Source organism: Pygocentrus nattereri, chromosome 21 (assembly GCF_015220715.1).
Source record: "Pygocentrus nattereri isolate fPygNat1 chromosome 21, fPygNat1.pri, whole genome shotgun sequence".
Classification (NCBI taxonomy): domain Eukaryota; kingdom Metazoa; phylum Chordata; class Actinopteri; order Characiformes; family Serrasalmidae; genus Pygocentrus; species Pygocentrus nattereri.
The window spans coordinates 12667777-12695733 of record NC_051231.1 but is presented as its reverse complement, the minus strand read 5'-3'; the positions used below and the strand labels follow the sequence as shown (position 1 = coordinate 12695733).

General features: G+C 40.2%; 1 protein-coding gene across 1 annotated transcript; it reads right to left on the bottom strand.

Moving 5' to 3' along the window:
- Positions 1 to 4447: 4447 nt before the first annotated feature.
- On the bottom strand, positions 4448 to 27365 carry hrh1 (histamine receptor H1). Its single transcript, XM_017704747.2, has 2 exons — positions 27234 to 27365; positions 4448 to 6895 (listed from the first exon to the last, which is right to left on the bottom strand). The coding sequence occupies exon 2, from the start codon at positions 6802 to 6804 to the stop codon at positions 5203 to 5205; it is 1602 nt and encodes a 533-aa protein (XP_017560236.1). The 5' UTR covers positions 6805 to 6895; positions 27234 to 27365; the 3' UTR covers positions 4448 to 5202.
- Positions 27366 to 27957: the final 592 nt, after the last annotated feature.

Sequence of the window (27957 nt, the reverse complement as noted above, 5' to 3'; positions counted from 1 at the left end):
TGTATATAGTGGAGATGGTGTGCTGCTGACTTCGACTGAAGACGTCATTGGGCGGTGGAAGGAGTACTTTGAGGACCTTCTCAATCCCACCGACACGTTCTCCAGTGAGGAGGCTGAGTCTGGGGACATGGGAATAGGCTTGTCCATTACTGAGGCCGAAGTCGCTAAGGTAGTTAAGAAGCTCCTTGGTGGCAAGGCTCCAGGGGTGGATGAGATCCGCCCTGAGTTCCTCAAGGCTCTGGATGTTGTGGGGCTGTCTTGGCTGACACGCCTTTTCAACATTGCGTGGACATCGGGGGCGGTGCCACTGGATTGGCAGACTGGGGTGGTGGTGCCTCTTTTTAAAAAAGGGGACCGGAGGGTGTGTTCCAACTACAGGGGAATCACACTCCTTAGCCTCCCTGGCAAGGTCTATGCAGGGGTACTGGAGAAGAGAGTCCGGCTTATAGTCGAACCTCGGATCCAGGAGGAACAGTGCGGGTTCCGCCCTGGTCGTGGAACACTGGACCAACTCTTCACCCTCTCCAGGATTCTGGAGGGTTCATGGGAGTTTGCCCAACCAGTCCACATGTGCTTTGTGGATCTGGAGAAGGCATTCGACTGTGTTCCCCGGGGTATTCTGTGGGAGGTGCTTCGGGAGTACGGGGTACATGGCTCTTTGCTACGAGCCATTCAGGCCCTGTACAAACAAAGCAGGAGTTTGGTTCGCATGGCCGGCAGTAAGTCAGACTCGTTCCCAGTGAGAGTTGGACTCCGTCAGGGCTGCCCTTTGTCACCGATTCTATTCATAATTTTTATGGATAGAATTTCTAGGCGCAGTCAAGGGATGGAGGGTGTCCGGTTTGGTGACCTCAGGGTCACATCGCTGCTGTTTGCAGATGATGTGGTCCTATTGGGGACATCAGGCCACGAACCTCAGCTTTCACTGGATCGGTTTGCAGCCGAGTGTGAAGCGGCTGGGATGAGAATCAGTACCTCTAAATCCGAGACCATGGTTCTCAGGCGGAAAATGGTGGAGAGCCCTCTCTGGTTCGGGGATAGGCTCTTGCCTCAAGTGGAGGAGTTCAAGTATCTCGGGGTCTTGTTCACGAGTGATGGTACAAGGGAGCGGGAGATTAACAGGTGGATTGGTGCTGGGTCAGCAGTGATGCGGGCTCTTTACCGGTCTGTTGTGGTAAAGAAAGAGCTGAGCCATAAGGCAAGGCTCTCGATTTACCGGTCAATCTACGTTCCCACCCTCACCTATGGTCATGAGCTTTGGGTAATGACCGAAAGAATAAGATCGCGAATACAAGCGGCCGAAATGAGTTTCCTCCGCAGGGTGTCTGGACTCTCCCTTAGAGATAGGGTGAGAAGTTCAGTCATCCGGGAGGGACTCGGAGTAGAGCCGCTGCTTCTTCACGTCGAGAGGAGCCAGCTGAGGTGGTTCGGACATCTGGTTAGGATGCCTCCTGGACGCCTCCCTCGGGAGGTGTCACAGGCGAGTCCACCTGGGAGGAGACCCCGGGGAAGACCCAGGACACGCTGGAGCGACTATATCGCCCAGCTGGCCTGGGAGCGCCTCGGAATCCCCCTTGGTGAGCTGGTGGAAGTGGCTGGGGAAAGGGAGGTCTGGGCTTCATTGCTTAGGATGCTGCCCCCGCGACCCGAACCCCGGAGAAGCGGAAGATAATGGATGGATGGATGGATGGATGAAAACTATGTAAATCTTCCCTCAAGGGTACAGCAGTGGTTTTAAGATTTAATTGTGAACCTTAAATATGTTTTTCCAGATGAAAAGTACATATTTGTATCTTCTAATAACCAAATGTTTTAAAATAATAATAATAATAATAATAATTTTGCCTGATTCAAATATTATTTCTTAAAAAAAAGCAAAATTACCTGCATTATTTCCCAAAACAAAGGAAATTTATCTGCCAATGGACTGAGACACTGTCACTAGATACTAGAAATTTGAGAGAAATTTAGAAAAAAGATTAAATAATCTTCTTAAAATATATTCTTAAAACAGTTAATAATGAGAAATATTATGGACAGTTTTATGTACGGAAGCCGAGAGAGGCCATTAGCTGTTGATATCATTTTCTGGATTGTTATCTTGAGATAACGAGATATGTAACTTTTGTTATCTCGAGATAACACGAAAAGTAACTTGTTATTTCAAGATAACCATTAAAACAACAATCCTGGACTTCTGTATTGAAGATATTTTCATATGCTCCATTTTTTGCACCGTATACCCACTATTGCATTAGCCTTGGGCCAATAATTGACATTACATAAGTAAAATCCTTCTGTTTTTTCCATGTGATTGGCTGATTACAGGTGGTTGGTTAGTGTAGTGGTTAACACCTCTGCCTTCTACACTGTAGACTGGGGTTCAATCCCCACCTGGGCAAACACCCTACACTATACCAATAAGAGTCCTTGAGCAACACTCCTAACACCGCCTTGGCCTGCCTGTGTAAAATGATCAAATTGTAAGTCGCTCTGCCAAATGCCATAAATGTAAATTACTGTGATAATTATGTATTTTTCTCTATGGACGTTTATTCTATCTATGGTTAGTTATGCTATGTATACTGTATGAAAGAGTGGGCTGAGTTATAGGCTGTACAAACATCACCAATTCGTTACTTACATACACACTTTAACCTCCACTTTGAAATATTATAATGTAGATTTTCAATCTGGACATGTATGCTGGGGAATATGCAAATGAAACCAAGTTCCCGTACTTTTGACCTGCTCTCAGTTTAAAGAGTGAAATGGATGACTTTGTCCAGAAAAATGGTAAACACATCAGTTTGGCAATGGTTTGGTTTCCAAACAGACACAGAGAACCACTGAATGTAAACGGTGTTATATGACAAGTGTATAGAGTACTTTAATAATAAATATTAAATGGTAATACAGGTGATAATTATACTATAATTACACTACCATCAGAAAAAAGCATAAGAGTAAAGCTCTCTAAGGCTAGGTTCACACAGCAGGTAAAAGTGGCCCAAATCTGATTTCCTCACCAAATCCGTTAAAATTTTTTTTGTTTGGCTGTTCACAATACATTTTAAATGTGACCTGAATCTGACATTAGTCTGAACAGATTTCGCTGCTAAACTAACCCACATGCGCAAAATAACAGTGCTTCACGTAGTTCTCATGGCGCGTTCACCCAGAGGTAAACAATCATAACTGCCAACGAATCCCAGAGGGTTTAGGTTCATCTTCGGGAGCATCACAGGAGCAGTCATGAAGCTTCACTGTCATGACAGCTGGGCTCATCACCCAGAATGTGTTCGAGCTCACCATAAAAAGGGCTTGTTATTCAGGCCACGGTCACTTCTTTGATTCTTATGTTCGAATTCTTTGCTTTCAGACTTTTAACTGGTCTTTGAGCAGCAGTCTCGCTCTCCTACGGCCACGTTGTTCCCCAAAATCTCTTCAAACACGGAGTGTTCTAGTTTTTTTGTACAGAAACATCTCAGCAGTGCGACATTATGACGAATGTCGAGTTGGATTAAAAAAAAAGCCACATGAATTCTGATCTGGCTGTTCAGACTGAGGTGCATTGCTGCAGATCGGATACGGATTGGATTTCAGTACCACATATGAAAGCGTCTCAAATTGGAATCGAAAATGTCAGATTCAAAGTGTTTTTTGTTGTTCACACTGACACACATCATATATATATATATATATATATATATATATATATATATATATATATATATATATATATAGGAATTACATTATCGTCCAAGCTTACACTGCACATATTTGTGATGAACAGAGACTCTTTCCATAAAATCCTCAATTAAGTAGCGAGTAACAGTTCTGCTCCTCAAAATGCAGAACACCAGGCAGCAGATTACAGCTATTATACAAAAGACACAGATTAAACAGATAAACAGAAAACACGAAATTAGTGCCACCAAAACCAGCTGAGACTTTATTGGACATTCACTGTGTATTTGCATTTAAATAAAGGGCAAATGGTTTAATCTGATGCAGATTACCAACATGTCAAAGGACACAGCAACAAAAGCACAATAACACTGAGAACCAAAGATTTGACCTCTCTAGAGCCAACACTCAAAAACAAGGCTGCCAAAAAGGCTTCTGTGCACAATACCATAGAACAGGAGTCATACACTCTTAAAAAAGACGGCTCTTCAAGGGTTCTTGAGTAAAGAAAAAAGTGCTATACAGAACCATGAACACTCAAAGAATCCTTTGCATCATAAAATGGTTCTATATAGCACCAAAAGCGTTCTTCTAATATAAGCTTTTATCGTAACAATAGCAGAACCCTTTTCAGTGCCACATAGAACCCTTTTTAAAAAGATTCTATACAGAACCATCAATAGCACATTTTCCATCACTTTGAAGAACCTTTTCATCAGTTCTTTGAGTGTTCATTGTTCTATATAAAACCATTTTCTTTACCAAAGAACCCTTGAGGAAACCATCATTTTTAAGACCAAAGTCCTGGAGATTTACCACCCTGGAGAGTTCTGACCCAACACAGCTGGCCCCTGAAGGCCTTCATTACACTCTCTTAAACAAACATGGATCTATAAGGGTTCTTTAGTAAATTGAACAGTTCCATTTAGAACCATAAATTCTGTGTAGAACCATTTCATGCTTAAATGGTTCTCTGCATGGTGAAATGGTTCTTCGGATTGATGGAGAATGTGTTGTATATTGTTCAAGTTTGACACAGCAACGTTAGCAGAATACTTTTATGTTTGGTGCTATATAGAACCTCTTTTCAAAAGAGGTTAATTGTAGAACCATATACAACACATTCTCCATCAATCTATCAATAGTAAGAACCAAAGCACCATGCAAAGAACCATTTAAGCATGCAAATGGTTCTTTGAGTGTTCCTGGTTTGATGTAGGTCCACTGTCTTTACTAAAGAACCCTTAAAAAACATTTTTGTAAGAGTGTCGTGCTGCTCAAAGAACCTTTTATAGCAGCTTTATTTACGAGTGAACGGACAAAATGTATAATCATCTTCAACAAACGGCAGATGTTCAACAACACAGTAGGCCAAAGAAGAAGCTATTCAGTCTACAATCCTCAAAGGTTTTTCACAAGACCACCACAAACATTCAATAAAGCACATAAAGTCAACAGATAAGAGAGCTGTGCTTGCGTAGACACAGCTCAGGAGCCGGAGATGGAGAAGCATCACTGTTTGATATGGAATATCTTTTTGAAAACTCTCTTGAAATTCTCATTGCAGAGTGGATAGATGAAAGGGTTCAGAGTGGAGTTGATGTAACCCAACCAAATGGTGAACATGTGAAGGTCGTGGTGAACACAGGTGTTGCACAAAGCCATGACCATGAAAGTGATGAAATACGGTATCCAGCACACCATGAAAGTGCCGATGATGAAGCCGAGCTGCCTGGCGGCTTTCCGCTCCTTGTGAACACGCATGTTCTGGACACACTGCCTAGACTGCACGCAGAACTTCTGCCATGTTTGCTTCAGAGTGAGAGTGTTGCTGGTGTCCATCGGTGGACTTGTGCTATGTCCCCACGGCGATGTAGGTGACTGTGCGACATCATCACTGCAGAGAACAGTGGTGTACTTGTGAACATCAGTGGTGGGCGTAATCTCGCAAATATTAGCAACCGAATTTGGTACCAATACGTTACAGTCATTGACAGATACAAACATTTTGAGCTCATCATTCTCCTCACAATGCAAAAACCTCAGAGGGAAGGATGGCTCTTTGGAGGACGCCTCGTCCTCAATGTCCTCCTCCTGGCTCATAGAAGAAATCTCATTCAATTCCCTCACACTTTTTCTCTTACGTTTCGAGATATTAAAAAATGAGGTTTTACGGTTTTTGGGTTTTTTCTCATCTAAAGAAGAGTCATCAATCTCCTCATTGGTGTCCTTTGAGCTGAATGGCTGTTCCAAAGTATACTGATCCAAAATACCATCGTTTTTAGAGAAGGTAGCTCTCAGGGCTAGGTTCTCCTTCTCAGAGGGTTTGTAGAATGTCCTCTGCAGCTGGTTTGAGTTTTGTATGGTTCCATCTTGATCTGTAGGTACCCTGGGACAAGTGATGCTCTCCCACTGCTTGTAATGTTCTCGCACTGCTATGAAAATCTGGGAGTAGAACCAAAGCATCAGGAAGGATGGAATGTAAAAGTTGAGAATGGCAGTGAGGACTTTAAACCAGGTCACAAAGCGAAAGTCCGTGTCGCACTTGCTCTCCAGCTCGGGTTTCCTGTCGACATGAGCGAACATCCGCCAGCCCAGAATGGGAATGATCCAGGTCATGGAGAGAAGCCACGCAGCACAGATCATTAGTGTTGCCCTTCCACGCGTGCGATATTTCAGGTACTTCAGCGGCTGCCGAACAGAGCGATACCTGTCCAGGCAGAGGATGAATAAGCTGAATATGGAGGCCGTACTAGCCACATAGTCCATAACTAACCAGAACTGGCATACAACACGACCCAGCCTCCACTCGTCCTCCAGCAGGTAGACCATGTTCAAGGGCATTACGGTTGCTCCAACAATCAGGTCGGCCAGAGAGAGACTGACAATGTAAAGGTTCCCCACCGTGTGTAACGTGCGTTCGTTTCTAACAGCAAAGAGAACCAGGATGTTCATGATGACCGTTAGAAGAGACAGCATGCCAAGGAGAATTCCCAGCATCGCATTGTTCATGTGATGGTGGAAGGGGGTCGATACATTTGAATAAGCTGTCGAACTCAGGTTCGAGTGGTCTTGGAGAATTTTTTTGACTCGACTGTATGGCGTAGTCTCCATCGGAGGGGTCCAGTTGTGTCACCTGATGTCAAAAGTCTGGACAGCTGTATAAACACATTGGCTATTCATGGGCATGTCCATAAGAAAAGACCTGAAAAACAAAATGGAAATTAATTAAAGTGTAAAATGTGAAAATATCAGCAATAAGCAAGAATGTAATATTGCTAAATGCATGCTTGATGATTATTTATATACATATATTTATAGTCCTGATGACATCACATGAGGATCAGATAACCATTCAGTGTGATTTAGCCAGTGGTGTGGATTTCATTTCAGCTTTGGAGGGTACACACTGCTCACACCATCTGACCCATCATGTGTTTTGTACTAATTATTAGTATGAAGGCTATGTTACATTAGGATTCCCTCACTGCTACCTCAGTGACTGCTATGCTCATATATGCAAGGGCAGGGGGCGCAACCCAAATGTTAAGAGCCATTTTATCCTTTCAGCAAAAATTAAACCACATTGGGAGCCACAATATTTTATGTTCATTTCACCATAAATGTGTCTCAGTATGTGCTAATATACTAGTACAGGATAAAAACGACAAATGAAAACAGACTTACTTTGCTCTGCTTTAAGCTTTAGCTCAGCTATAGCCTCTTTTCTCGCATGTAACTGCTGCACAATTTAAGGTGAAACGGGAAAATTCGAACAAGAAGCGGATGAATGAGAAACTGACTTCAACCTCACAACCTTTCAGTGTTTGACAGTTTTTTACTGTAGATTAAATACATCAGGAAAGCAGCTGGAGTGAATATAAATGCAAATAAGTCCATTCATCATCATCACTTTTATTTATATAGCACCTCTCCCATGCTCAAGGACACTTTACAATCAATACATAATCAACAACACATAACATAACACAGTGCCCTGCGATGGACTGGCGACCTGTCCAGGGTGTATCCTGCCTTCCGCCTGAAGACTGCTGGGATAGGCTCCAGCACCCCCCCGCGACCCTGACGGAGAAGCGGCTTAGAAAATGGATGGATGGATGGATGGATAACATAACACAGAACACACGAACACACATACACTCCACAGTTCCCACAGCTAGTGGAGGGAATTTCACTGACCACTGAGTCACTTAGCTAGCCTGGAAAGTGTCCTTATCTGCGGGGGAAAATCTCATCGTCTCTGTGAATATGGCAAACCTCTTCTGCAAACATCAAAACAAACAATACAAAACCGGTGTAAAGTGGCAGCCCTATTGCACCAACGTACTTACTAAATTCACTAAATTTTTCTCTTTGTCTTTTTGTTAGCTACTAGCTAGGTGAGATTGTTGTCTGTGTTGCTATGACCAGCAGTCTGTGTGCCGGGATTAAAGGGCGAATTAGCAGTTCTACATTAACTCCAGTGTTTAAGACCATATATTGTTAAAACTGTGTTAAAATTAACAGCATTTCCTTTTATTTCATTTTTGACTGAAAATCTAATTCTGCCGTGGAGCCGCAGCAGGGCAGTAAAGGAGCCGCATGCAGGACCGGAGTTGCCCATCCCTGTCATAGGCTATCTGCTAATATGTCTTAGTATGCCACATTCTGCTTTGCACAGCTCCACATATTCTCAGTACAATGTACTACCTGTGTTCTGTTTTTGTATTTATTGCACTGTATTGTCTGCACGTGTGTTCCTGTGTTCCTGTGGACTATGGTCTGGAAGGAATGTTTTACAGTGTATTTGTATGTAGCTGATATGACAATAAAACCTCTTGAACATGATTGTGCTGTTAAATAGGTTAAATGGTTATTGGGCACATAAAAACATACCATGAACACTTCAAACAACTATAATGATATTTAAACAAACACACTGAACTCTCAGTATCCCTGTCGCCAGAAATATTCACTATTAAAATTGATTACCAAAACAGTGATATAACTGGCTTCTTCTTGTGTGCAGCACCAGAAACCTGGATCTCATGAGACACATTTTAGTGTTACTGAATTTAACAATATCCTTCTAATCAACAAGCTTTTACCCAAATGGAGCTCAAAACTGGACTTTCAGGGCCAAAACCAGACACTCGGCAACCCTACACACTTAAAAATGAAGGTTCTTCAAGGTTTCTTAGGTCGATAGATGACAGGGATGTAGGATAATATTGTAATAATAACAGTATCCGCAGATAATTGCTTAAAATATCTACAGTGTGTGTGTTTACATGCACTCAATACTCTGATCATAATCAGATTTCTGCAGTGATGTGATTATTGAAATGGTTGTGTAAACGGCATACTCCGGTTTCTCAGATCGGCGTAGTCTCAGTGCATGTCAACTCTTACTGTAATTTCTTTCAGATTTCTCAGCCTGAGTATGCGCAAAAACAGACAGCGAGCTGCATTGCCACAAGACAGCAGCACTTTTGGAGTAACGCTGAAACTAACTATGTTTGATGAAATGAAGGATTTAAATGTTCTTCAACTTCTTATTAGCGCACTGATCGGATTGATCAATTGACTGGATTACTGACCAAATCTCTGAAGTTATTGGATTATTAGTGCACTGATCGGATTGATCAATTGACTGGATTACTGACCAAATCTCTGAAGTTATTGGATTATTAGCGCACTGATCGGATTGATCAATTGACTGGATTACTGACCAAATCTCTGAAGTTATTGGATTATTAGTGCACTGATCGGATTGATCAATTGACCGGATTACTGACCAAATCTCTGAAGTTATTGGATTATTAGCGCACTGATCGGATTGATCAATTGACTGGATTACTGACCAAATCTCTGAAGTTATTGGATTATTAGCGCTCTGATCGGATTGATCAATTGACCGGATTACTGACCAAATCTCTGAAGTTATTGGATTATTAGCGCACTGATCGGATTGATCAATTGACTGGATTACTGACCAAATCTCTGAAGTTATTGGATTATTAGCGCACTGATCGGATTGATCAATTGACTGGATTACTGACCAAATCTCTGAAGTTATTGGATTATTAGTGCACTGATCGGATTGATCAATTGACCGGATTACTGACCAAATCTCTGAAGTTATTGGATTATTAGTGCACTGATCGGATTGATCAATTGACTGGATTACTGACCAAATCTCTGAAGTTATTGGATTATTAGTGCACTGATCGGATTGATCAATTGACCGGATTACTGACCAAATCTCTGAAGTTATTGGATTATTAGCGCACTGATCGGATTGATCAATTGACCGGATTACTGACCAAATCTCTGAAGTTATTGGATTATTAGTGCACTGATCGGATTGATCAATTGACCGGATTACTGACCAAATCTCTGAAGTTATTGGATTATTAGCGCACTGATCGGATTGATAAATTGACCGGATTACTGACCAAATCTCTGAAGTTATTGGATTATTAGCGCACTGATCGGATTGATCAATTGACCGGATTACTGACCAAATCTCTGAAGTTATTGGATTATTAGCGCACTGATCGGATTGATCAATTGACCGGATTACTGACCAAATCTCTGAAGTTATTGGATTATTAGCGCACTGATCGGATTGATCAATTGACCGGATTACTGACCAAATCTCTGAAGTTATTGGATTATTAGCGCTCTGATCGGATTGATCAATTGACCGGATTACTGACCAAATCTCTGAAGTTATTGGATTATTAGCGCACTGATCGGATTGATCAATTGACCGGATTACTGACCAAATCTCTGAAGTTATTGGATTATTAGCGCACTGATCGAATTGATCAATTGACCGGATTACTGACCAAATCTCTGAAGTTATTGGATTATTAGCGCACTGATCAGATTGATCAATTGACCGGATTACTGACCAAATCTCTGAAGTTATTGGATTATTAGAGCTCTGATTGGATTGATCAATTGACCAGATTACTGACCAAATCTCTGAAGTTATTGGATTATTAGCGCACTGATCGGATTGATCAATTGACCGGATTACTGACCAAATCTCTGAAGTTATTGGATTATTAGCGCACTGATCGGATTGATCAATTGACCGGATTACTGACCAAATCTCTGAAGTTATTGGATTATTAGCGCACTGATCGGATTGATCAATTGACCGGATTACTGACCAAATCTCTGAAGTTATTGGATTATTAGAGCTCTGATTGGATTGATCAATTGACCAGATTACTGACCAAATCTCTGAAGTTATTGGATTATCAAGCATATACAAACACACTCATTGATAGATCTTTATATTCTGGCCAATATTTAAAATCAATATTTAATCATTTATTATGTGCTGCCAACATAGGCATAGAAGCTCTGAATGGAAAATGCTATTCGAAGAGGGACACACAAGCCCCAGTGAGACAGGACTGTTTTTGTTGTTCCTTGTTTTCTTTGGTTTAAGTGTGTGAATGTGTTATTTGTTATTTTGTGCCTGGTTGGGGGCTAATTAGAGTGGGCTTCTATCAGTAACTGTAAGAGAGAGTATGACTAGGAGTGACCCGCCTCTCATTTTCAGTTGCTATTCTGGTGTCCTTTGTGCCTTTTTTCACCAGCAGAAATGATGGCCTCGCATGACTCTTCCAATGATCAACCCACAGTATTAACAAATATGTTAATAAATTAGTAACATACTACATTTGTAACATCACTCATTTTTAACACTGTTAAGGCATTTCCTAGTTTGATTTTCTGCTTTTAAATAGCAATAATGTTTTTAAAATGGCAAGTTCCATTACAGCTCTCGTGATAAAACCAAGAATGCAGTGAATTTATCACCAAAGCATAGTGAGTCTGCTGTCTCATTCACTGGCCAGACACACCTTGAATGTGGCAATATCAGTAATTCAGCAGACTGCACTGGGGACAGACACTAACAAAAGCAATAGCAAAGTGGGAAAAAAAGGACAGAGAAGTGACACTGTTGCTCTCTGTGGGATCATCCCATTTTATTTAGTTGTTTCAGTTTATGCTACTGTAATTGAAAATGTAAAAATACATTCTGATGAAGGTTTTACTGCATCTGTACCCCAAGGAAATGTTATATTTCTCTGTAATGCTGATCCAGGTAGATACAGTCCCAATTTCTGCATTTTATAAATGTTTATGTATTGCCATCAATAGGTATACAAGAAAGGCCCAATCCCATTTCAACCCTTGCCCCTACCACTTAACCCTACCCCTCCTTTTTGCACATTCACGTCTAGGGGTAGAATGTCCTGATTTTTGTTGAGATACAGGGGTTGGGTGAAGTGTTATGGCTACATGGCCCTCCAAATGGAGACTTTTCAGAGGCTCACTCCAAATGGAGTGCTATGAAGAAAAAGGAAAACCAGCAAGATGGCTGAACAAGCAACTAGAATACCCACAAATGTGAGTATCTTCTCTGTTAATAAGCTACAACAATCATTGTATTATCTTAGTCATTGAAATGTCACTTTAATGTGTTACAGTCCTTATTTAATTGCAGTTAAATGAACAGTTTGGACATGTTTTCTGCTTGTGTGCAGCTAAACATCTTGCATACTGGTTGTGGTCACAACAGTGCATAAATCGAATAGCCCCATCTCCGTAATTTATACCCCAATTTCTTATCAGTATAATTCGGTCATGAACCTTGCAAAGAACCTGCATGACATTTTTCCACCTCCCCATGGAAAACTAATCTGTCTAAACCATATCCATATTTTCTAATTTTGCTAAATTGTAATGTCACCAATTTCACTTGACATTGCTCTCTAAGCTTAACAGGCTCTTGATGGAGAAATAAGAACGACAGATCTTGTCTCGTTGCTAAGTAACAGTCTCCATGCACACTTCACTGTCTGCTGAAAATGTTGACAGTCACCTTCATTCTACCTCCTCAAGTTCTCATCTGTCCCTCCTGCTGCTCCCCTCACACTTCACACCAACTCTCTTTGGAGTCCCAGTGGGACCCTCTGCGCCTCATCTTGCCATTTTGAAGGCCTTTCAGATATTCCTTTGTATTCCAGGCCAAAGTACATCAATAAAGTTCTATAGATGCCTTGACTACACTGTTCAAAAATAAATGTGCAAATAGCAAATTCGTTTAGCACCCTTAGGTTCCGTGAAAGCTGCCTCAGGTACTCTGTAGCACCTGGAGACTTACTTCAGAAGAGGCTTCAGATCGAGTGCACAGCATTGAGGAGACATTTTGCTGTCCTTACAGAAGAATAACTTTAGCTCATAGTCTTGTGCAAGTCCCAAATATCAAAAGAATGTATACTTATTTTATGTGTCTTAGAAATATTTTGGAAGTGGACCTTCATTTGAGGCTCAGCGCTAATCCTGGGCTGCCACGGCTCTGTTTCAGTAATGCCTGACAGGGTCCTTACTTCACTTTACTGCATGTGCAAAACTGCTCGGCCGACCTACATCAGAACAGACATCCTTGGAAATTACTCTATTACAAATCAAATAATCAGCATTAGACTAAGGCCTGTCACATCTGTGTAATTTCAGCTGATAAATAATAACAATACAAATAATTGAAAATTAGGGCTCTGTGTTTCCAGGGCTTTGAGTTCCTATTTTACCTATGTTCTTGGGGTCCCATGTTCCAAGGTCTTTGTGTTCCCAAGACTTTATGTTTCTAGGGCTCTATTATCCAAGTGTCCTATGTTCCCAGTGTCCTATGCACCTAGAGCTCTGTGTTTCCAGGGCTTTGAGTTCCCAGGGTCCTACTTTCCTGGGGCTCTATGTTGCAGAGCTCTACATTCTGAGGGTCCTATGTTCCTAGGGCTTTGTGTTTCCAGAACTCTACATTCCTGGGGTCCTGTGTTCCTAAGGCTCTACTTTCACAGGACCCTTTGTTCCCAGGGCTTTGTGCTCCCAGGGTCCTATGTTCCCATGTCTTTGTGTTACCAGGGTCTTGTGTGCCTAAGGCTCTTTGTTCCTAGTGGTCTATATTCCCAGGGTTCTATCTTCCCAGAGCTCTACATTCGCAGGGCTCTATGTTCCCAGTGTCCTATGTTCTCAGGATTCTATGTGCTCCGGATCCTATGTTCTAAGGTAATACATTTCCTGGGTCCCCAGGGTCCTATGTTTTCAGGGTTCTATGTTTCCAGGGTACTATTTTCTCAGTGTCCTATGTTCCCAAGGTTCTATGTCCCCAGTCCTCTATGCTCCATATGTTCAGCTGTGTATACTCCATAAATCAAAACCATACATTAAAGGAACCTATGGAAGGGTTCCCAAGTCATAGGCTCATCCAAGATCATACAGGAAACAATGAGGAGCAGATTTTACAATAGAAGACATTGGCCCTCAGCTGGACTAGCCTCAGTGGGCTAATTAGATAATTGTAATTCAAGTTGTCAAACTTGGTAATTCAAGCCAAGTCTGTCTGTCTTGTTGTGATGCAGCATAATGACTGAAAATTAACTGCAATCAGGTTAAATAATCTGTAATCAGGCGATTATGTAATAATTGTGAGAGGCCTAGTTTGAAATAATAGCAGCACAGCATCAATGTACTAAAAAGAGATTAATAAGACAAAGTCTAATGGGATTGCTAGTGACCACTGACTGCTGTGCCAGCTAACATGGCCAAAACAATCTCAATGAAACTTTAATAACAGCTGAAACTGTAGCCCAACCTTACTTTGGAATAGCTAATTGGCTGACTTACCTGTCTGACCGTGCTCTCCTTTTCTATTTGATGCCATGTTGTGCTGTTTTCATTTGGCACAGCAAGCTATGATGCAAATGCTTTTCACTGCATTCATTTGTGTTTGGGCTGCGAATCACTAAACTTGGATCAAAGTGGATCAATGGTAATGCAGAAAGTTAACAAGGTGGGTCTATCACTCCTCATATAATGACAAGATGGATGCAGAGCTAACAAGGGAAGTGCAGTTTGAGCTTTTCGTTAACAATGTAGATGCATTTTTCAATTCCAATTTACCCAGTCTATTTATTTATTTATTTATTTCAGAAACCATGCTGGTTCAAAAGACAGCTGAAACCACTGGATACCTGAGATACACACTGATTAGGCTGCCAGCACTGGACAGTGAATTGCTTAAATGAAAGAACTTCTTTTATTCGTTCAGATCCTTTTAAGCCCTTACAACTCTAGGCTTATGATATTGTTACTAAATTTCAGAGTTGTTATTCAATAATTACCATAAATAACTCCACCCTTAAAAATGAAGGTTCTTCAAGGGTTCCTTAGTAAAGAAAATGGTTTTTATACAGAACCCTGAACACTTAAAGAACGTATTGTGTATGGTTCTATATAGAAAAGTGTTCTAAATAGCAACAAGAGTTCAACAAGAGCTTTTTCTGGTAACAAGCTTGACATCGTAAAAACAGAAGAACCCGTTTTGCTTCATCAATCTGAAGAACCCTTTCAATACACAAAAACCCCTTTAAGCTCTTATGGTCATGGGTATATTTTGGTTTGTCCATCTGAATGTACATGACCAAATCGTAAGGCAAATTAATAAGTAACTGCATGCAATAAATGGAATTATTTATTTATTTATTTATTTTGTAAAAGCTCCCCTCAGATGAAAAGAAAATGTGTTTTATGATCTACACATATTGCTACATGCTTACAAAGTACTGCTGAAATCCAAAAATCTTAGACGTTATTTGCATTATTTTATAAAAATCATTTTTATGGAGCAGATCACTGAAGAGACACCGTCTGTTTATAGATTATAGCTCAGATTTGTGGAAAAATGGGTCGACTTTCAGTAGAACAAAAAAAACTTGTAAGTTCAGCTTCTTTTATTATAAGGGTTTAAAATCACACCACCCGTCTATTTGACTGGAAAGAAGACAGTTATCGCCTCATACAACAGCCACCTTCTGGATGTAGTTTATGAAATATGAATGTTATGAAAATTATGACGAAGTGCATTTTGGAACCACCGGTGATTCCAAGGAGGTTAAGAGGTTACTCATGTAAAGGCCTCTTTGAGAGTGCACGGCTCTGTACAATCATTTCTACTATCAAACTAATATGCTGTGCATGTGAGTCAGTTAAGCGTGCACACAGACTCTTAAGAGTTTGAGAAGTTAAAGGTTACTTCAGCTTATTGAATGCAAACATTACATGATGTTTGATGTGAAATGATTCATTGTAGAGAAACTCACTGACCCCAGGTTTCTTTACAGTGGTGGTGTTAGGAACCAGGGGTCACTGTGACTACAACACAAATATAGCCATTTTATGAACTCTCCAAAACCACCAGTGAACCTATACATGTCTTTTCAGCTTTTATATGGAATGTAGATGATGGTTAAAAAAAAGTGGTAAATCTAAAAAAAAACTTTTCTTTGGGGACTATTTTTCCTTAGAATACCCTTATTGTAACCCTCCACCGTGATTAGAATAAACTGATTAAAATATGTTTTAGGCCAAAATGTATCTCAAAACTACTGTAAAACTGTCTCAGACATCATGCTGAGAATGCATAACCATTCAAAGAAAGTAGAAAAGTATGTACACTAGTCAGTGGTCTCTGGTTGTCAATTGGCAATATTTATAACACAGTCACTCATATATCCTCTCTCTCTACCCCTATGACAAGGCTAATTTCTGCTAAATCCTATGAAATTTGCTTACACTGGTGCACATGAACATTGTTTGGTGGCTTGAGATTAAACACAGACACTTGAAACTTGTAAAAGACATTAACACATAAAGTCAGTCATAGTCCGACTACACGACTTTTACCCTGATTTTACTACACGACTTTTAACCTGAATTTACTACACAACTTTTACCCTGATTTTACAACACGACTTTTACCCTGATTTTACTACACAACTTTTACCCTGATTTTACTACACGACTTTTACCCTGATTTTACTACACAACTTTTACCCTGATTTTACTACACGACTTTTACCCTGATTTTACTACACGACTTTTACCCTGATTTTACTACACAACTTTTACCCTGATTTTACTACACAACTTTTACCCTGATTTTAGCCCCGAGTTTGTGCTTTTTGGGTCAGTCAGAGTTGAAGAATCCAAACCTTAACCAGGGGACCAGCCGTATGTCTGTAGAAGTGAAGTTTATTCATTTGCGCGCAGGTACCAGGCACCTAGCCAGCCCATAAGACACTGGGCTGATGCAGTTTTACGACAGGACTGATGCCAAGATTAGGCTCGGCCAGGACCAGTGAAAGGTGTGACAGACATGACCATGTTGGGATAAACAAGAATAGACAGAAGAATGTTCTAAATACAGTCACAGTACAGGCACACACAATACTGAATATAATGACTTTTAAACCAACACTAAACACATTACAGAGCTGTACATTTCTACATTTCCCCCCCTTAGAACATACACTAAAATGTATGTTACCACAGTGTAGTCAATCTATCCTTTCCTCTTACAGAGAAATGTGGCCAGTATTTCCCCTTTTCTATACATCCTACAGACGGATCACTTTCTCTTCACTTCACGTACAGGCAAATTGGGGAAATTAAATGGTTCCATGTTTATAAGGAACACCTATGCTGGTGTAGTTTAGTCACTAAACATTTAATTTGAGGCAAGAATAAATAATAATGGCTACTATTGGCACGCACAATACAGAATATAATGACATATAACGCAACACTAAACACATTACAGAGCAGTACATTTCTACTGAGTTGACAGTTGGAGAGAGACTCGAGTCGTGTTTGAGGGGCGCATGTTTTTTCGGCCTGATCAAAAAATGTAGTCTGCACCCGGTCGTGTTTCAGACCAGTCAGTTGGTCAAACATTTGATTATTTGCGACCCGACTCAGAGCGAAATCCCGTGTAAACTGGTCAACGGCTCAATCTGAACAGACTCCTCCAACAATGAAAGCTGAGAGCGAGAAAGAAGAAAATACAGCGAGTAAACAAAAAAAATGTTTATGTACATTTAAAACATTTTAAAAAAAGCATGTTTAGCATGAACATAAAAAAAACATGAGCCCTAAAACATGTTTACCTGCTGCTTCTTTAATGTCAAGTGGTGTGAAAATCTGCAAAAGCCTCATTCCAAAGGTACTAGATAGAGCTCCATCACTCTAGGGAATGCAGGTGCTTTCTATTTCTCAACATGTTGCATAGGACATGGTGACCTCGGGCTCATGCGCAGCTGCACGGGAGTGTACCATTCTATTGCCAATGCTTGTGTCAGCAATAGGAGCACCTGCACAAATTCCACTGATGAATTCACTAATTAGAAGACATGTCTGGATACTTTTGGACATATAGTGTATAATGCCACATCAATGTTCTGAACACACTATGTGTAAGGCCTTCAATATAGCAGCTGTAGTCCTAATCAATGGGACAGCTCGCCAGGCTGTCTCTATGTACATACTGATTTTCTGTTGGGTGATTTAAGATCTTAACCCTTTTCTTCCATCCAAAACAATGAAATAAGAGTATTACTGCCAGACTTGCAGAGGTTAATTACAACAAGCATGATAATTCTATGAGATACAAATTACAGACATGTAGGTTTTTTCATTCACAGATGTTACTAGCCCGTCTCTGAAGGCCTAGAAAATCCTGAGGGACCTTCAAAGTTTGTAGAATGAAATGGTTAAGGTGCAAACAGAGTCAATCAAAGTGGTTTGGTGTGAAATGCTCTGCTCTATTGAGACTTAAAGTCAGTATTGTTCACAGTGGTGGTGATAGGAACCAGATATCCACTTCTAAAAGTTTCCTAACAGAAAGTTATTACAGGAAATGGTTATGAATAAACCGCCTGATGTCTGAGTCACTGTTTTGCAGTAGTTTTCTGATAAGGCTTTTGGTCTTAAGCCTATTTTAATCAGTGTATTTAAATCCATTGATGGTGGAAATAGTCCCCAAAGAACACCTTGTTTCATGATTATCATTCTTTTGCCATCTTTAACATTCCATATAAAGCTCAGAAGACACATGTAGGCTAACTGGGGGTTTTGGATAGTAAATAAAATGTCTACATTTGTGCTGTCGACATGGCGACCCCTGATTCCTATCAGCACCACTGTCTCTAGAATGAACTATTACTGATCAAACCTCTCTGAATGACTTTATTTACATCTCAGTGATATAATTATGTATAGGTTTGGGAAAAAAATGATGGAATTCCCCTTTAAAAGCAAGTCAGAAAGTAAGAAAACAAACTGAGGAGCTGTTGGCAGATAACCTCTCAAAGCAATGCGAGCAAAGGCATCTGTCTGCTCTTAAGCAAGACACCAACTTTAGTGAACTATATATGGCTTAAACTGAAAATGACCAACAGCTATGAGGGAAACTTTGCACTGGATGCTTTTGGCCTAATTTCTTTGCAAAACTTTCTATGCAGTGACAAACATTTCTTTCGAGTGTAAAAAGTCTGGGTCAAGTTTGGTGTCCTCTGACAGCTGTGTTGCTAGGTTGCTATTCCAGCCTAAAGCTATCTGATTTAATGCATTCTTTAATGTACATGCATTTTAACCTGATGGGTGCGCAAAACTGAATGCAATGGATGCACATGTGCTGTTTTCAACAAAAGGTCACCAAATAATGATCCATAGATCATCACAACAGAGAGCAGCATCTCTCAAAACACCACAATTAAACAGATTCGAAAAGGATTCTTCTTCTACAACTCACTGTTGCACGTCAGTGACCTTACATTATGAGAATGATGTCTAAAATCCGGTTTTACACAGCGCCGTTTGTTTCTTGGCTGTGCTAAGCAGACGCAGCAGGCTTCTCCTTTTTCCTCCCACCCAAACCCATGAGTTAACTGTTAACCATTAACAGAAAACAGCAAAACTGAAGGACATTCAGCTGTACTCCTCTGCCTGCTGACAGCTTTAAACGTCTCCAAGGACACATTTCTGTCTTTTTGCATCATTTTCTGATGTTTGCCTTGCCGCTCCAGGCTTCTCACAGCAGCATCCGTTCCCTCCAGTCGTCCCTCCATACACATATAAACCCTCCTTTACACATAAACTAATCATCAATATTAAATTTAGCAGATTTTCAGTCTTGTTAATTGGTTTAACCCAGTGACCCACCCCATGCACGGACGTCACTGTGAGTCAGATTACTAAATGCAGGTCTTCCCTCTCATGACCTTTGCTTCCGGGCTGTAAATTGCTCCCCTCAAGCTGTTGACTTTGTGATCATAATAACATCTGTTTAACGCTGTTTGCACATATACTGTACATCCTTTACAAAGCCCATAGAACTGTGACTAACCGGCCACTCCACAAGTGGTGAAGGTGGTGGGCCTGTACTGGATAAAAAGTCTTCATATTGTGGTAACCATGTGGAAAATAACTGCAGTCAGCTGGGTTTGGGGGGTTAATATATATCTATATCTATATATATATATATATATATATATATACAAAAAATATATTATATATATTAGATTATAGATTTATATAATATATAATAGATTTTTGTAATGAGTGAAAATGGCTAATAATATGTTAAATATATTTTTTTCAAATGTATTTATTTTTACTAGTTTACTGCGATGGACTGGCGACCTGTCCAGGGTGTATCCTGCCTTCCGCCCGAAGACTGCTGGGATAGGCTCCGGCACCCCCCCGCGACCCTGACGGAGAAGCGGCTTAGAAAATGGATGGATGGATGGATAGTTATTATATTTTTTCTATTGTATGTAGTGTTAACGAAGATTACAGGTATAACTAAATATATATATGAGCCGAACAAACGATACTGACTTTGCATTAGCCATGTACGTGTGCAGTAAGACACTCACACACAATGTATTTCAAATAAACAAACATAGCTGCGTTTTCACAGAGTATCAATACATACAAACCTTGCTTTTCTCATGTTACAGGTTCATTTGATCATAATTAAAATTAAGAATCTGGAATGCAAATTCATTTCTAAACATATCAGACAGTAAAGTGCATTAGACATTTCACTGTTTTCATATATATATACATGCTTTTATTTCTGCGTGGTACATTTTACATGCAACATTTCCCCCTACATTTAAAATAAATATAGTTTAAAATGTATTTGGTTAATAGAGCAATATATTCTGAAATATATTTTAGAAAGTATTTCAACATGCAGTGTCCTTGTATGTCCACATATGTTTTGCTTTCCTGCTTCGTCCTTTAGTTTGTACAACGACCCGAAGCAAACGCAGGAGAAAACACAGTGATTCTATGTGAGCTGAGTCTTAAACTTCATACATAAATCTCCGCATTCATGCATAACGCTCCGGTCAGTAAAAGTTGTTGTGTTTTTTTTTTTTTTTTTTTTTGTACGTGAAACCGGAACGTAGGAACGGAATTGCGAATGATGCACTTTCCCATTTGAAATTTTGAGGCTCAGCCCTTTGCCTTCTCCTGTGGTTGTTTCACCTTATAAACAAGAGTTTAGACGTGTTTTTACTTGAGTTTTTCAGTATGAAACCTGACACTTCGGTCTAAAGATGTACTAAAATGCACGCTGTGACATAGAGGTGGCTTTTTCTACAGGTGTAATATTAGCCTGTGCCAATGCGCAAATAATCATACAAGTATCATTTTTAGAATTTTGCTTATTTCAAGAAATAATCCTTATAAACAAGTAAAATGATCTGCCAGTGGAATAATACACTTTCACTAGATAAAACGAATTAAAACATGTAAGAAACAAAGTCAAAAAACAAAGTCAGAAGTGCAGAACGTCACTGCATAACTTGTAATTATGCTCAGTGTAATTACAGTCATTATGAATGTGAAATTATAAATAATTGTCCTTTTGTGCAGTGATGTATTTGTGAGTTAAATTTGCAAAGAGGGTCTGCAAGTGAGCAAGGGAGCTACCTGAGTGCTTTTTCAAATTTTCTGCATAATTAAGATGTAAGCAGAGTTGCTCAGAGTGGTTTCAGGTGAAATGCTCTGTTCTACAGAAACCGAGGCAGAATTGTTCACAGTGGTGGTGATAGGAACCAGACATCCACCTCTAAAAGCCCCCTCACAGAAAGATATTACAGTAGTTTGGGCCTAAAATGTATTTTTAAACTTTTTTTTTCACTTGTTTCACAATTATACCATTATCCACATTCTGTGTAGAAGTTCAGAAGAGTCGTGTAGGTTCACTGGTGGCTTTAGATAGTAAATAAAATGACTATATTTGTGTTGTTGTCAGTGCCACTGGTTCCTATCACCCTCACTGTAAAGAAATCTCTGTAAAGAGTCTGAATTCTGCGTAAATTTTGAAAATAAAAACAAAAAAAACAACAGTGGAATTGTCCTTTAACATGTTTTTTTTTTTTTTTATGGTTACGTAATCAAAAAATCAGACAACATTTTAGAGGAGAGACAAAAGTCATTAACCTGTTATCAAACTTTTAAACGATATGATATGATGATTTGCGCTGAAGTTTTCAAGCACAGTCAGACGCTCACAGATATAACTTACTGAAAGGGCTTTACTGATAGAAACTGATTGATAGAGTTCAAAGTCATAGTCGATAACCAGGCAGTGTTCAGATCCAGAAGGCACACGAAATATACATAACAAAGATCAGACAGTGCCTCAATCCAAATAGGGAAAAGCAGTAGCGTGGTCGAAGTTACAGGCAAATGGTCATAATCCAAAATCAGAGATAGAGCAACCAAAGCCAAATGGCAGAGCAAAAAGGGCAAAGACGAGAAAACAAAAAGCAGAGGTCATACACGAAACACACAACAACAGATAAACACTCAGTAGATGTCAACAGGGATCCAATACTTTGCAACTTTACTAAGCTGAAGCCCGGGCTTATATACTACACTAAGCACATCGTATGAGACATAACACAGGTGAATCACATCAAAACTCCAGAGACCTAGAGTGCTGACAGGAGCGCAGTGTCACGTGAGATGTCATGTGACTTCCCATAGGATCCTGATATATTGAGTCCGTCTCAGTCTTATCGCCTACGGGAAGATCGGAGATCCTGTGATCTCCCATAGGATTCTGGGAGATCAAGTCCAAGGGGTTTCGGAGGCTGCGTGACCATGATCAGGAACACAAAACATCAAGGTCAAAAATATCTATTCTGATTTCAGGTTGTCTTTAAAGGGGGTTTCTGGCCTAAAACTAGCATTTAATAAGTTATTTGTGAAGTTATGTAACAGTCTGTAATGCAGTACTACATCACTCAGCCTCATTACACTCACTACAATACCCAGAATGCATTAGGGGAATACCAATCCCCCAAAGTGATAAGGGAATGGGCTAATGTAGAGGTTAATAAATACAGATGTGATATCCAGCTTCCTAGCAGTAACGTTAGCTATCCGGCTTCCTTCTGCATTTGCCAGCTAGCAGGAAAGGGAAAAAAAATTCAAACAGCCCGCTGTAATTTACTCGCCTCACAGTGCTTGTAGTTTTCAAAGGTTCCTCCCACCTTTAATATACTTCCTCAGGAGGGGGTTTTCCTAAACCGGAATTTCTCACTTCAGAGCCTATTACGGTGCTGCAGGAGGCGAGCTGGCCTGTTACAACAAATCTAGCGATAACATTTTTCATTTTGGCCTTAAAACATGCAATCATGTACTTAAATAACACAGCACTAAATGCTGTCGACCTCTAAGGGTTAAAGAGAAATGATTCAGAGGTGTGTGCCATCCCCAGCCATATAACAAATAACTTTTAGATTTGTATTGACTTGAGTAGATCAGTTACTGGCAATCAATATCAAATTACTCAGGAGGATTTACTGAGCAGGTTGATCACTTATGCACAGAGGGCCCTGACATTCAGCACAGCTTGTCTATCAGCAGGAGAGTTAGAGGAGTTCATAGTCAATCAAAACTGGTATTTGTTGGGCCATCCAGGTGAGGTTGCTTAACCTTTTCTGCAGCGATGTGCTGGGAAAGTGAGGATTTCATCACAGTGGGACCAAAACAACCTTTCATACACTCTATACCAGGTGCTGAAAAGGCCATCCCACCATATCAAAAGATGTGCCAGCATAACTTTTATAAGCAACGGTAGCTCTCAGAGGTGGGGGATATGGCAAAAATGCAACATCACGGTACTTCAGGACATTTTTACATTACATGATAATAGGGGTGGGCAATATAGGGATATTTTATCATTACTGTGATATATATATACACTTTTCTGAGTGTATCGTCGATATCGGCATTACTAACAGAGCACTGACTGCATGTTTCATTACAAAGAGAACACGATTGGGCCTGTTTCATTAGATTTAGTGCAGTGCAGTTTGGGAAACATTGATAAAAATAACAACACAAATATTATTACTATTATTATTATTATTATTAGTAGTAGTAGTAGTAGTATATATGGCACTACTGGCTCTATTTTGTCTAAACTAAATATTGTGATGCCTATCATGTATCATAAATGCCTTGAAGCATATTGTATTATAATTTGATATAATATGTTGCAATAAATACTGTTTTGCCTGCCCCTGGCACATATGGTACATGGCGAAGGTCAGCGACATGTAGTTCTGAAGCTGTATGCAGCTCTTTTACTGTCTTGTTGCGGCTCCACAGCAGAATTAGATTCTTAGGTAAAAATAAAATAATCCACCTTTGCAGTAAAATAAATCTCTGCTGTACATTCTAACACAGTAAATGACAATAAATAAAAACAATAAATGATCTTAAACGCTGGAGTTAATGTACACTCACCGGCCACTTTATTAGGTACACCTTACTAGTAAAAGGTTGGACCCCCTTTTGCCTTCAGAACTGCCTTAATTCTTCATGGCGTACTTTCAACAAGGTGTTGGAAACATTCCTCAGAGATTTTGGTTGGTTATTTGAGTTACTGTTGCCTTTCTATCATCTCGAACCAGTGTGCCCATTCTCCTCTGACCTCTCACATCAACAAGGCATTTTCATCAACACAACTGCCGCTCACTGGATATTTTCTCTTTTTCGGCCCGCTCTCTGTAATCCCTAGAGATGGTTGGGTGTGAAAATCCCAGTAGATCAGCTGTTTCTGAAATACTGCCAGCCCGTCTGGCACCAACAACCACGCCATGTTCCAAGTCACTTAAATCACCTTTCTCCCCCATTCTGATGCTCGGTTTGCACTTCAGCAAGTTGTCTTGACCACCTCTACATGGCTAAATGTATTGAGTTGTGGCCATGTGATTGGCTGATTAGCTATTTGTGTTAACAAGCAATTGAACATTGTACCTAATAAAGTGGCCGGTGAGAGTATAATGTAATGTACTTTGAAGACTGGCGCATAGATGAGTATTGATCACTTGGAGACGAATGGACTTATTTGCATTTATAATCACTCCAGCTGGTTTCCTGATATGTTTAATCTGCAACTGTCAAACACTAAAAAGTCACAAAGCCGAAGTCAGTTTCTCATCTGAATTTTTGAAAATCCGAACAAAAAGCTGGTGAATAAGAAGCTGACTTCAAAAAAAAAAGCTTTAAAAGAAACTGTTCTACTTCTGCGGGGAAAGGTTCCTGTCAGAGATGTGAGAAAAGCAGCTGTAGCTGAGCTAAAGCTTAAAGCAGAGCAAAGTAAGTCTGTGTTTTTTCGTTTCCATCATATTTTTTTGTTTATACTAGGACATTAGCACATACCAAGACATTTTTACAGCCAAGATGGCAAAATGGACATGAAATGGTGCGGCTCCCAGGGTGGTTTGATTTTTGGTGAACGCACAAAATGGCTTCTTCTTAACATTTGGGTTGCTGATCCCTGATATATTATATAGGATGTGAAACCTTTCACAGAAATATCCCAACATCACGGAAAACCGAGTTTTTCTCACTTTTTTGAAACAGAATAGAATATGATGTAAAATGCAAACACTGCTAAATGTACCATTCACTGCCCCCAGTCCATACAGAGAAACTAATTAGAGAAAAACAGCACGCTCATTCGTGTTCATTCATTGTTTTCATCTGCCATCTGTTCTTCACGATACGGGCCTTTTAATACTCGCACGTCTCTTTTCATATTCATGTGGCTACTTTGTCTGAAGCACTGTCTGTTCTGCCCGTTCAGCCAGCAGCACTTTAGCTTTGCCCGAAGGTGGAGATACAAGGAGTGGGCTGCTTTAAGCATGAGGCACATTACAGGACAGCCAATCACAACAGAGCTCATTTACATATCAGTCTTAACGGCACAGTAAGAAAAACAGCCTGTTTAATTCTAAGGGATAAAGAGAAGATGGTAAGCGGTCTTGTAAAAATGAATTATGACTGTGTTTGGGACGCTGAAGAAAAGAATAAACTATAAGGAATATTTAGGATATGGGCCCTTTAATACTGTGTGTAAATAGATGGACGGATGGATGGATAGACAGACAGGTAGACAGACATTATGGTTAACATATGGAAATTATGTTAACCATAACGTCTGTCTCTCTGTCTGTTTTAAGGCCATTTTAAAACAAGGACAGTGTGGTTGTCTATGATATGGGCTCTTTAATACAGGAGTGCCTCTTGTCATATCCATGTGGCTAGTTTGTGTGGAAGAAGTCAACATTATTGTTATTGTTTTCTTTAATCCTGTTTATTTTTAATACTTGAACAATATCTCGCGTCGAAATCATGTTCCTGTCAAACATTCTGAAATATTTTTTCCCCCTGCTTATCAAAATAGGAATTCTGGGAATAAACTACTGGTCAAATAATAAATCATGGTCTCCTTTGTAGCTTACAAATCTCACGTTATATACATGTAGATATACACAGAGAACACTGGACAGCTTTAGATGGTCTCTCAACAGGCTTGACAGTCTGCTGCACTCATTTCTCTTCATCATTTATCATGGAAATATCCAACACTTGCAGCATGAAGGGTTAAGACTCTGCACTGTTTACAGATACAGTACAGCTCTGCATGCTTTTACTGAGAGATAGGCAGATTTGCTTGGTGGAAAATAAACTTTATCTCGAGAAAAGACGGTGGAATTAAGGACGTTAGGTTCGTACACCTTCAGAAATGTAAATCTTATGGGCCTAATATGACTGTATAACTTTAAAAGGCGCATTTAGAAGCGACATAACTCTCCTCGTGCTTTCAGGATGGAAAAAAAGGTTCAATTAAGTGAAATTCATCTTTATCTGTGAGTTAACCGATAATAACAATGATATTCATAACGAAAAGACGAAACAAGGTGTCGAAAAGCTGAGAATTAGCTTCTCATTCAGCGTCTTATTTTCACAATTTTCCATGTTTTCCGGTCCACCTTAAATGGTGCAGCGGTTACATTCTGGCGCTTCAGGCACCAGCATGTAACTGCTGCACTATTTAAGGTGGAACGGAAAATTTGGAATAAGAAGCTAACTTCAGCCTCGTCGAGCAAAGTTCCCTCACCACCTGTTGGAACGCCTGTGGAATCAGCGTTGCGAGGCAGAGAGCCTCAACCTTTTCACTCACAGACACGACTACAAGGGAAAAATCTATCTTCATCATTCACAGAACATCGTTCACAGAAAGATAAGCTAACAGACTGATAGCAGCTCGTGTTTCGTGAGCGTGCAGTCAGGTTGCTTACCGTTCAGGCGTCCTGAAGTGGAGTCCGCAGTAAAGAAACATGGATCTCCAGCCGGATTCTGAGGGGCTGCTAATGCATTAGTGTCCTGACTGTGAGCTCCCTCATGGCTGAGCCGGCAGCACACACCCACAAGGCTTTCTCTCCACACACACACACACACACACCTCAAGACCACCGACCTGGCCAGTCCATTTCACCCAATAACAGGACATTTAGGGCACAATTCTTCCTTTTTCAGCTTCCATATTAATTCGGCTCTTGACTTTGTTAGTCAAAAATAGGCCTAAAATGGTTCTTTAAAGGTTCTGTATGGTTTCATGCATGGTGAAATGGTTTTTCAGATTGATGGAGCATGTGGTGTATGTGGCTCTGTATAGAACCTTATTCATAAGGGTTCTATATAGCACCAAAAAGTGTTCTGCTATTGTTAAGTGATACTTTATTAATCCCACAAACGAGGAAATTCCACCTCCGCATTTAACCCACCTGTGAAGTGAAACACCACATACACACTAGTGAATAGACACACACACTAGGGGGCAGTGAGCACACTTGCCCGGAGCGGTGGGCAGTGTGGACGAAACCAGTCTTGCGTGTTCGTTGATGCAAAATAAATGAGACGAGTAGATCAGACTGAAGTGAAACAAACGGTTTTATTACAGAATTCTGGAGAGGTTACAAACAGAGAACATGCATCATGTATCTCCCAAGTAAGCTCTGACCT